Below are 12,643 nucleotides of genomic sequence, written 5' to 3' on the forward strand. Positions count from 1 at the left end.
CAAATGTAACTTCTTGAATTGGCTCAGTTGTATTGTGACCCCGGAAGCTTGTGTTGTGAATCGGTTGTCGTTCCTGATGCTTTTGGGCTTAAAAATAGGTGTCCTGCACACTCAATTAAAACATTAAAATTATCTTAAGGTTGATATTTGCCCAATGGGTCAACTAACTCAAAATATTGTGTAAAAACTCTTATTTTTTGATAGATAAATCTAAGCTAAAAGAATCGAAAATGCAATAAAATATGTTAAAATAGTTAGAAAACAAAATCGTTAAGTGCCAAAAAGTACTTAAATTGCCACTATGATTTTTGACAAGTCTGTTGGTTATTGATGCAAATTCAACTTGACATTAATGAATAATTTAATTATTTTCTGAGTTAAATTTTTTTGAATTAAAAGGAATACGCGGAGGGGGAGCTAAAGTTACTTAATGGTATAACTTCATGGTTTGTATATATTTTGTTCAACAAATTGTCAAAGGAGGAGATTGTTGAAGAAGATGGAAAGGATGAATGAGTGCCTGAGGCAGTGCCCACTCCTAGATTAACTACGACTGTTGAGATAGTTTCCATATTTGTGCTATTGGCAATTTATTGAACCAAAATTATTGGTTTTGTTGATTATATGGAATGTATCTAGCCCATCAATGAAGATGATATCACTTAGGGAAACATATTTGAAAGAATTGGATCAAATTGGATCACCCTTATCTAATTCTTTAATCATGGATATTGGATTGGATTAGAGCATTGTATTCTTAGCTACCAAGAGTCCATGTTTACCTTATTTATTATTATATTACATTTAGCTTTTATAATGGTTGTTTTACAAGGATTGTTATACATCTTGTTTATGTTAGCAAGTCTTGAAATATTATATATAATTGAAAGATTTGTATAGGTTATTGTACAGAGAGATATAGCATTTAATTTGTTCATGTAAGGAACTTTATTTTATGAGTGCATGTTGATAGAAAAACCTTTTTGTTTTGTGATTGTACTTGCTAAATTGAAATAGGTGAATTCTGTGGTGAGAGTATCAGTCTTCAAGGTGCAAAAGTGAAGAAATTGTCATGGGTGTGTGAGGCTCCTCAGGCATAGGGAAACCGAACTACGTAAACAACCCTTGTGTCCCCTATTTTATTTTTGTGTTTTGCAAATCTTGAAAGAGTGCCCACTCCCTTAACGACTCCTTCCAAGCACATAGCTTATATGTCAACAACCACTATGAATTTATAAATTTATAAAACCCTTAAGCTGTTCATTACACCCATTACACTTAAAATTTCATCATTCGTTCTCATACTATTTCAATTCCAAGTATATTTTCATCAAGTCAACAATGAAGTTTATGGATCTCTTGAAAGATTATTGCATATCCATCAATGATCCCTTTATGTTACAAATTATTGGTGAAATATTTCTTCTCTCACTCTAGTCTTAATCTTTTTATATCCTTTTGTATTTTTTGAAGGATATGAATGTCTAATCAAGAGATAAATTGCTCACTCAATCCTTTTCTTTTATAAACCATGTATCTTCTAATGATATTTTCCTTAATGCTTCTCTAGGATGATCTTTTATCTAAAGGATGCAAGCTACTCAAAAAGAAGAAAAAAACATTATTGTGGAGAGTGTGCCATAATAAAATTACTTTAAAAGAAAAATCAGTCAAAAGAACATGTCACAAGGATTAGGGATGTCCAAGAGGATGTGAGGACTGTGAGTCCTTGAAGCATGTATTGTTTGTTGTGAGTCCTAGGGAGGATTTCTATGGATCTAGGAAATGGTGGGAAGAGATTGCGAAAGCTTTCCTTAGCTTTGTTTCAGTTAGTGAAAAAGGGCTTATTGAGAACTTGTCTTGGCAAATCTAGAAGGCTCATGATGAGCTTGTTTTTAACGCTATGATAAGGGAGCCATCTGCAATTTGGTGTGATGCAGTTGGTTCTCATGCAAGTTTTACAAAGTTTATTTGTAACAATCCATATGTTAGTCCTATAGATAAAGAAGCAATGATTTGGCTAAAACCATTTTCTGGTTTTAATAAGTTTAATTATGATGCACCTTTAGGTGATGATTTTGGTTAGGCCAATATGGCTATGGTTTGTTGAGATAGCGAAGGAAAGTGGTTGATGGATGTTTCTTGAAATAGGTGGGATTATAATAACACATTTTTTAGTGGCATTGAAAACGGTGATTTTAAAACTTCATTTCGTATTTTTGAGTCTATAAATATTAATAATTAATATTTACGAGATTAGTATTTAAGTTTATTAAAGTTTGGTCCCTTAATTTTGTCAAATCGATAGTTAATTAAGGTATAATGATTAAATTATAAAAGTTTGTCACTATATATTTTTAGTTAATTGAGAGACCCTTCTAAGTGCTCAAAATGGTAGTGGAGGATAGTTAACATCCACTAAATTTGATTAAGGTTAATTATTTAATTTTAATTAATAAATAAACTAATCTAAGTATATAGCACAACTTAATTGTTGTCATCTTTTATTTCTTTCTTCTCCACCGTTTCTAACCAAAGAAAACCTATAAGCTAGTGTTGTTGACCTTTTAAACTTTTGGCCCTTATATGGTATGTTCAATTTAGTCCTTTTCTTGTAATTTTTATGTTTTAAAGGTCGTAGGAGCTTGATTTAGCTAGTCCATGTACCAATTTGTAAAACTTTTAAAGTTTTGAAAAGTTTCCATTGATGAATGCTTGAATAAATTGGTACTAAATTGTTATATTTTAAGCTTAGAAGTGAAAAAGGACTAATTTGTAAAGTTTAATTGTTAATTTTCAAACATAAGGGTTAAAGTGTATAAATTTTGAAATTTATGTAAAAGTCTTAAAAGGATGTAATTAAGATTAAGGACTAAATTGAATAAAATGCAAAATTTTTGGGGAATTCAAAAAGTGAAATTGATCTAATTCATGCGTATAATAGGATGATATAAGATGTTTAGAATTAATAAATTAAATTGAATTATTATATATGTTGAGAATTGAATAAAACTAACGATAATCGAAGAAAAGGCAAAATTTTAACTAGTCCTTTAAGATTGTTCGTTTGTTTTTTTTTCAGGTAAGTTCATATGGAACATACTATGTTAATTCATGTTATGCTTGCATTGTGTTATTTTACCTATTAGTTTGTATTGATGTAAATGTAATGACTTTTGGTATCAAATAGACTAAATTGTAAAGTATGAATTATATGGCAATTACGAATAGGTACGAGGTACCAAATAGATATGAAATGTTGACATGGTTGATATAATATGTATATATTGTTACAAGGATAGAATTGATAAGATTACAGTAATAAAGCCCGTGTGAACTTAGTAAATGATTAGGATACGTATGGCATGCCATTAAGGTCAAATATAAAAACGATCAAGGATTTAGATGATTATTTGAGATCCAACATTTGTTGTGGATTCGATTCTTATCAGCTTGTGTGAGCACTATAGTCCCATCTATCCAACTTCAATTTACTAAGTTTCCTCTCAGTCGAGATAATGGAAATTTAATGGAAATGAAATGGTAGAAATGATTAGATATTAATTGAATTGCTTGTGTTGCAAATTATATATGGCTTGAATATTATATGTCATAAGATGTAATGTTTGAACATGTATATGAATTGATTTATAAGTTCTTGTGATGCAAATGAACTAACCTATTGGTTCTATTGTTGAATTGTACATGAAAGTATAAAGATGCTAAAGGACATCATGTTGTATACCAAAGTATTTTTTTTTTTTTTTGTGTGTGTGAATATATACCAAAGTGTTTTAATTGTTAAATTGTTGAAATGTCAATGTATAAGTAAATTTCATATGAACTTACTAAGTATTCAATATGCTTACTTTGTTGTTTTCCCTTTTTCCTTGTAGATTACTGCTAACTCTCGAAAAGAGTTATATTTCATGCCTTTAGACCTAGATAATTGTTTGTACTTGGGTACATTTAATGGAATTTTAGGACATTTCATTAGTATTTATCATTTTCATTAGGAGCTTGGACAGTGTTTACATGTTAGATACTTTTAATTGTGTATGCAAGGGTTATATTTAGTGGATTGGCAGGTGCAGGCTATAGAGAAAGAAATAAAGGAGTGAAGGTTTGTCATGGCAAAAGGTTGGATAGTTTTCCACATTGTATGCTGTGGTAATTTAGGAAGATGGCCGAGTCAACATTCAGCGCATACCAGTCTCAGCCCAACACTACTTGTACTAAAAAAATCTGCCTAAAAAGAGGAGAAGATATCGTGGGATGTTGGAGTTACCCAATGACGAAATGCTTATAGAAAGCCAAAGGAAGAAGCCCTTGGTATGGAGATCCAGAGGCAATAATAGAGGGTAGCGGTTGAGTAAAGACGGAAAGAGGAGACCAAAGGCAGTCCCTCTAAACCACCACAGAACACTATGCTGCTGGATGCGGATTGGTTTGGCGACAGCCATCTTCCTAAGTTATTCCATTGTTTCTTAATCTATTTTCCCTTGAATTGAATTGATTGAAACGATGTTGGATGTTATTTTGAACTTGAATTTTAATCACGAACCCAAGAGCTAAAATTTCATAGGGTTAGGATTACAAGATGGAAACTTTTATTCTCTTTAATGATTGAAGCATATATTTGATTTAATCTATTGTTTCATTCAATTGTTTTTATTTCCCAATTGTATGCGTACATTCCCTAGAAATAGATGAGTGTGCATTCTGCCCCTAAACTGAATCTAATTCTAAAAAGGTTAGATTAGTTGGACCGAAATCGAATGATGCAAGTGAGTATTCGATCTAATACTTGCAACAGACTCTAGACATAGACCAACGCTTGTATAGAATGAAGATAAAATATTGCAAGGTACTGTGCTAAGGCCTATAGACACAAGTCAAGTAACTTGAGATCTAGCTCTCGAAAGAAGTAGGTCACTTTAGGTCTCTTCTGAGCAGTAAATTAAGTACGATTATGCTGAGGCATTACTGAAAGTAAGGGCAGATTCTTAGTAATCCCAACTTGCCAAATCAACATCGTAGACCTTCAAACCTTTGTCACAACATCTTTTCCATAGCAATCTTAGTTATTTATTTATTCACTTATGTTTTATTCACATAAATATTCTCGTAATTGCCATTGCATATTTACTCTTGCTTTGCCTTAGCATTTACCAACATTAGTCAGTATATACTTGACACTCATCTTTATTATTTTAATTTACCACTGTGTACTTAACTCAGCTTTGTCATAACATTAATCATTATCATAACTTGACCATTTCTATACCTAATCCTATCCATGTGGAGGCGATCTCACTTATCGCTTTATTACTTGATTCGACATATATACTTGTACAATTTTCATATCATATTCACACACGACAATTACCAACTTGTAAAACGTGACTTTCGAATCGTCAAAAAGCTCACACTATCCCGTTGTTGATTCGATAGTCTTTTAATCGTTTTGAAACTCAATTTTGTAGCATGTGTATATGTGTTATACTTTTGTTAACTTAGAGGTTGATATGGTTGAACCTTTTCAAATGCTTGAGTTTTGGTAATGATAAAGCTTTGTTGATATGGTATGTTTTAATAACTTGTTATGACATTGTGAATGGCATTAAGATGGTATGTTTGAGTATGAAATGATATAGTGAAGATAATGGCAATGAATGAAAAAATGCATGATTGAATAGGTTGAGTTTGAATTAGTTAATTTTACATGTTTTGATGTCAAATGTTTAGTATATTGGATTGGTTGATTTGAAATGGTTAAATACAATGTTTGGTATGTGTTTAGGATGATTTTATGCAGGTAAGGTTGTGCAATTATGCACCAAACTTGGAATTTGAAAGGTTGACTTGAAATAGGTACCAAATAACCTAATTTTTATCAAAAACAAAGTCCACTTCCTGACGAACAATCTTCCTCGTTGCAATGTTGGCTGACAGTATGTGACATCGTGATGTTACAAACTATTTAGCGATGTCATGATGTCGACCCTTAGACTTTGAAACTTTACAATTTGATCTTATTTCATACTCAGGTCAATAAAAGAGCTTTGTGTAAGCTCAATTGAGACTCAAAAAAGATTGTATATTATATTTTGAATGTGTTTAAGACATGAAAGATATATTTACCGTATATTTGACGGTAGTTGTTTCAATAACGAATGTGGCATCCTGTAGCTCGGACCCGACAATTGAGTCGGTAAGGATGTTACAGGGATCATTGAGATGGGAAAGATACGAAAGTTAAGGAAGCATGCTTGCTTCGAAAGAGCAAAGTGTGGAACCAAAGTTATTAATAAATCCGAAAACAAAGAATTTGTTTACATTTTATCTTCCTCTTCCTAAATGTTACTTAGTGATTTGTTACTATTATTGATGAAATTGAGTCAGCAAGGATGTTACAGGGATCATTGAGATGGGAAAGATACGAAAGTTGGCTCCTTCTTTATGGTTAGAGAAGCTAATATTTGGGTTGACAATGTGGCAAAGTTACTTGTTCGGGGTGTTGCCTTTTTGACTGGATGTTTGATTTTCAATAGAGTGGGAAACCCTTCTATCAGAAGTGTCTGTGACTTTTGCATGTCAATTTTTAATCAACAAAAAGAAACTTAATTTGAAACAACATTCCAAGAAGAAAGAGTAAGATTATATATACGGTAATCGAGCCAAGCCGAGTTGAAACAACAAGATGTTTAAGCTTAATTTGAAACTTGTTGCTTTAAGGTTGATTTAATTAAAGTTTATTTACATGGTTAATATACTCAAATCCAAGTACGAGCTCAATCTCAAGCTTATTTTATATACATATTTTTGGGTGAAAAAGTAATTAACTATCAAAATATCAAATTTATAAATCAAAAGCTTAATTAAGCTTGTGAGCTACTCGAAACGAATATTAAGATACTCAAAGGAAGGCTTGTGATTGAACATGACTTGAGAATAATAAAAAATTTAAAATTTTTCAAATCAAACTCAAATATGACGTTTATTTCATTGACAACCCTAAAACTACCATCACAAATACCAACTACTACACCCTTTATGGCATTTTTATTTTAAAAAATACCAAATAATATTTTGAGATGATAGTCCATCTCATACCAGATTGATAACTCGTTTTCATGATGTACCAACCTTTACATAAGAACTTCTATTGAGATTCTCAAACTCATTGAAGTTGATTCAACTTAAACTTAAATCATGGGATCAAATTTTATTTTATTTTTTCTCAATAAACAGTTTGTAAGCTCACGTATCTCACATACAACTCTAAATTTACCATCTCAAATTTCGAATTCTGTTTTTGAGTAATGATAATCAATCTAATGCTAATTGACCTTTTGACCACCTTGATTTCTATAAAGATAAACTCGACCATTCTATTATTTGAATTGCTTAATCTTACACTTGACTTGAAAATCATCAATTTGAATTATTTTCAAATTGAACCCCCTAAATTTACCATAACAATCACCATATTTTGTTTAGAGCATTATAGCAAGACCTGGTAACACAATTGCATAATGTACCAACTAAAAGTTTCCATGGGTTGGGCCAACTGAGGCGGATTGCCCAGGCATGAGATCAACTAGATTCACCCCACTCAAAAAGCTCATACTATTGTTTAAAAATAATTATATATATACTTCTATATTAATATTAATATATTTTTATAATTAACTTTAAAAAAAATATTTTTAAAAAAAAATTATTTAAATTCAACCAAGTCAAACTAACCATGAATAATAATTCCTTATCCAAGCCAACTCGACCAGGCGATTCACCCGGCCCATTCCATTAACAACTCTAATATGGACCTCTATCTATACACATAGACTTCTTTTTGTATACACCCGCAAGTTATATTTTATACAAAACTTTTCTTTTCTAAAAAACAAATCAATTATTTGACTTTTTAACCAACTCATACTTTTTTTCATACTCTATTATTTACATAATTTCATTTAGAAGTAAAAAAAATTATTAAACTAAGCTATTGAATGTAATTAATAATAATTTATTAGATTTATACTATTATCAGCTTCAAGCCACTAGAAGTAAGAATCAAATTCAGCTAATAGAAATATCAGCGGTTACCTTGCCAACCCAAGAACTAAGAATATCTGAGCTAACTGCTTCCAAAGAATCTGAACTGTTTTTTCTTTTTCTTCTTCCTTGAAGGAGGGTATCGATAAAATTCCCCCATGGTCTCTCCAAAAAAGGAAAGAAAATAGAAACGGTCCACTTTACAGAAAAAAAAAAAAGAAAAAAAAAAAAAGGAGGTCCCTTAAATTTAATGCTTATCTGTTAAAAAAAATATCTGCAGCCTTCACCTTAATCCAGCTAAAGAAATTATTTTGTCGAAACATCAACATCAGCCTGAAACCAAACACAATAATCAGACTCACAAATGGAACATCATGAACTCATTCTTATGTTTAAGCCACATCACTAGCATGCCTGAAGTAGAATTCAAATTAAATTGAGACGGATTTATATAGAAGTTAAAAGATAAGAAACATACCAGAGTTCAGAAATGATAAACAAATATCTCAGCACCATGATAACAAATTTTTGGGTTTGGGATGTTTTGAGCTCAAGTCTTTGTGAGTTTAAGGCTTGAGTTTTAGGGTCTAGTCATTACGGATTCAATCATTTCATGTTCTAGTCACTTTGGATTTGGATCATTTCAGTTCAAGTTGTTTCAAGTGATTTGACTAGATCAGCTGCAAACCAGAGTGATAAATTTGAATCTAATCCATAAAAGAATTGTTTTTGCAAATCCAAAACCACCCTTGCGATAATTAGAGAATTTAACCATTTCCTGGATGCGTACCAGAGGCAAAATAAGTTACCAAATATTATCATGTAGAACCCCAATGTCAGTGACGAAAGCATACAGCAACAGCTAAAGAGAACTCATTTGCATATCTCTATTAATTCAATGCTCTGTCCTATTTACCTTGGGAAAAGGATGGGGATTACTAGAGCCAAGCCATTCTTCCTCAAGGAAGTGACTGAAGGCTTTAGCAACAGTTAAAGATAGATAATCTGAATACCACTAGTCTATTCATCGAGAAAATGTTTTATCAACTAGTAACCCTAGAATAAAAAGCTCTATTTCAATAACAAAGTTACCATACTCAGATGGAAGTCAAGCACCGATTGATACTTATAGTGAATCAGCAACTAATAACATTATTTAGAGAAGGTTTCATATCATCACGCATGCATGGACAAGAGAACACAAATAAATGAAAGAATTTAGAGAAGATGCTAATGCACCCTTCTGCATATCATGATTGTTAACTTAAAAGTCCACAATCATGAAATATATAAGAGTAACATGTAATATGAATATACACAATGTTCCATAACAGAATTAAGGAGGTGAACATAAAGCACAGATTATGAGCTGAAAACAATAGAAGTAAAACAAGAATAACAGCACTAAACTCTTAATCAAGAGAAAGCCTTGATAAAATAAAAAAAGAAACCAAATCCAACATAAAATTAAATGCAGATATACTCACATGCTATAGGCTCTGAGAGCTTATAGTTCACTGTAATTGCGCCAAACTGCACGAAATTCCTCACGGAAAGTGTTAAGACGAGCCTTCAGGTTCGGTGTTCTAAAACTTGCATGAAGGACAGTGGCTGAGAGAAAGAGATTTAGATTTATAAATAACATGATTAAAGGGGGAATGAGAAAGATTACATAAGGAGGTGACTTACCAAGAAGTGCAATGGCAAGTGCCCATAGCACAGTCAAGAGACCACAAGATACATACCAAAGGATGAAACTCACTGTATCAATAATGGTAAATAAGTTATTCATACTACATTCAACGGCAAACTGATTAATTCTTCTTTAATAAGAAAAAGAACATTTCTCAAACACATTGATACCAGAAGAGAATATGAAGACAAAAACCCAACAAGGCCGACCACATATGTGAATTGTTCTTTTAGATGATGGACGTCCACGAATAACAGGACTGGCAATAATGAAACAGTTAATAACCAAATCAAGAATGCATACTCTGCAGACACAGAGATTAAAAAAAAAAAAATCCTTACGTTAAGGGAGGCCTCATTTTAGCTGCTAAATGTGGAGAGAATTGCCTCACTATTCTAGTCACCTTCTCACTAAAAGTACCAGCGAAACTACATGACAAATAATAGTTAGCAACTATAGATTTGAAAACTAAATCTAACCATATTGCGACCTTCAATCATAGAGCTCAACCATTCATTTCAAATGTAACAATCGAAATAAGAACCTCAGTAACCGAAATTCAGACACTTGTAACATAGACTACCTATCATTCAGAAAAGCGATGCTAAGCGCTGTTAAAATCGCAGCTAAAACAGCAACCGGCCTCCTCAAGAATCCCAAACCTGCAAAATCACAGAAATTAGAAGGAAAAAAATATACAATAGTAAAAAAAAAAAAAAAACTTCGAGCCTGTGTGCGTACCAACAATGAGAACAATCAAAATGAAATAATTGGTTCGATAGCTGCCAAAAGAGCATTAAAAGTAAGAAACTAAAAGGAGTGAAGTTCTTAACCTGGAATCCGCAAAACCACAGTCGAGATCAAAATTCAAAGAATTTTCTTGTCTTAAAAGCAATATGCAAGGAAAGTAAATAGCAACGATCAGCATTCAACCTGATTCAAATTTTTAAAAGAATGAAAGAAAGAAAGATTACTAGTAGAGATTGCATTTAAGGCGGCTGTTCCATTTGGCGGATGATCGAGGGACGGTGAATCTGGAGAAGAATTCGGAGAGAGGACGCGGCGGTGATGACCAGTCAACTTCTCGAAGCGCTTCGATCAGATCCTCAGCGGTCACGTTTCCCCAATCCATTGAATTTGATTATGTTCCACCTCTTTCTTTCACTTCGATATAATCCAACAAATTTTCTTTTAAAAAAAGGTCTAAAATGAAATTTACGACGAAGTAGAACCGAGTGAAATGAAATAGAGTGAGCTACGACGATATGTTTCCTACAAAATACAATGGCTTAATTTTTGTTTTTTTTCTCTAAAGATTACTTAATCTATTAATTTCGCCTCAAAACACAATATTATCAGCATATATTTTAGCTACCTAAATATAAAAAGTGACATAATTTGAGGCAATTTTATAATTAAGCCAAATTACAATAGAAGTTAAGTCATCAATAAATTTTAAAATTTATAAAATTGCCACTAATTATTCAAATACAAAATAATTACTTAAAATTTTATTTTAATAAATTGTAAATATTCCAAATATAACAAGTTATTATTTTATCGCTATATGAGAGTAAACACTTTTATTAACACATTATAACAACTTAAAAATGTCAACACATCAAAATTATAGTGTGAAAATTAAGCAACAACCAAAAAAATATGAAATTATTTTTTATTAAAAAAAAGAGAATATAAAAACTAAATACATACTAACCTTTGATTTTATTCTACTATTCTTACATTTTATAATTTTGTTTTGCAAGTTTTATAAAAGAAGATTGACTTCAGTTATATGGAAGCTATTAAAGTAAATGTAAAATTGAAGTTAATGTATTCGAATTTTTTAACCTAAAATTTATAGTTATTTAATTTTGATATAATATCAAATTTAGTTTTTAATGTTTATAATTTTTGTTAATGTAATTCTTATTTTTTTAGCTAAATTTAATCCTCAATTTTTCAAAATGTGTCAAATAACTTTTTTTGATGGAAATATTGATTAAAACATTAATTTTGTTAACGACATTGACATGGCAGATAGTGGCGGAGTCAAAAAATGCTATTTGGAGTGTCCGAAATTAAATTATATATTTTTACAATAGTAAAAATAAAATTTTATCATTTTAATAGTCTATATCTTTATAACTTTTAAAATGTTAAATTAATTTTTATCATTTTAGGAGGACAAAGTGTAATTTTACTATTGTTAATTTAAAATTTTATAAATTATAAAGAGCATAAATTGAAAATCTACCATTTTAGTTGGGGCCATGGCCCCTGAGTCTCTTAGTAGCGGAATGACAAGCGATGCGTACTTCATGTTAAAATATATAAAAAAATTCAAAAAGATATAAATTATAAATTTAAAAAAAATTCCTCCAAAATAGCATGAAGAACATGGAAACTGTCATGTAGGATATCATGTTTAAAAATTTAATATTTTAATCAATATTTCATTAAAACAACACTTTGACTCCTTCTAGAAGATTAATGGTCAAATTAAATTCTTTTAAAAAATTAAAGATAAATTTTAACTAAATAATAATAAAAGCCAAATTGACAAAAATTAAAACATTAACTATTAAATTTGACATTATGCCTTTAATATTTATTAACCAATATTATATTCAAATTACCATTACAATATATACAACTTTATAGCTCAATATTCAATATTATTACTTACCATAATTATATAATTTACCTATAACTTAATTTATGATAATAGGAAAATATATAATATTAAAATGACATAATTGCTTATTACACCTTTAAATTTTATAATAAAAAAGTTATTTTAGTCTTCTATTTAATTTTTCGTCTTTTTTAGCTTTTAAATTTATATTTTATCAAATCACTCCAAAATAGACGGAAAAGTTTATTCTT

The 12,643-nt window shown here is 30.6% G+C and overlaps 1 protein-coding gene across 1 annotated transcript; it reads right to left on the reverse strand.

The window, feature by feature from the left end:
* Nucleotides 1-8,011: 8,011 nt before the first annotated feature.
* On the reverse strand, nt 8,012-11,123 carry LOC108461906 (PRA1 family protein A1-like). The gene is made up of 8 exons (XM_017761884.2): nt 10,729-11,123; nt 10,496-10,536; nt 10,338-10,416; nt 10,096-10,182; nt 9,925-10,013; nt 9,751-9,822; nt 9,549-9,672; nt 8,012-8,394 (listed from the first exon to the last, which is right to left on the reverse strand). The coding sequence occupies exons 1-7, from the start codon at nt 10,884-10,886 to the stop codon at nt 9,569-9,571; spliced, it is 630 nt and encodes a 209-aa protein (XP_017617373.1). The 5' UTR covers nt 10,887-11,123; the 3' UTR covers nt 8,012-8,394; nt 9,549-9,568.
* Between the last annotated feature and the right edge of the window lie 1,520 nt (nt 11,124-12,643).

Source organism: Gossypium arboreum, chromosome 13 (assembly GCF_025698485.1).
Source record: "Gossypium arboreum isolate Shixiya-1 chromosome 13, ASM2569848v2, whole genome shotgun sequence".
Lineage (NCBI taxonomy): Eukaryota > Viridiplantae > Streptophyta > Magnoliopsida > Malvales > Malvaceae > Gossypium > Gossypium arboreum.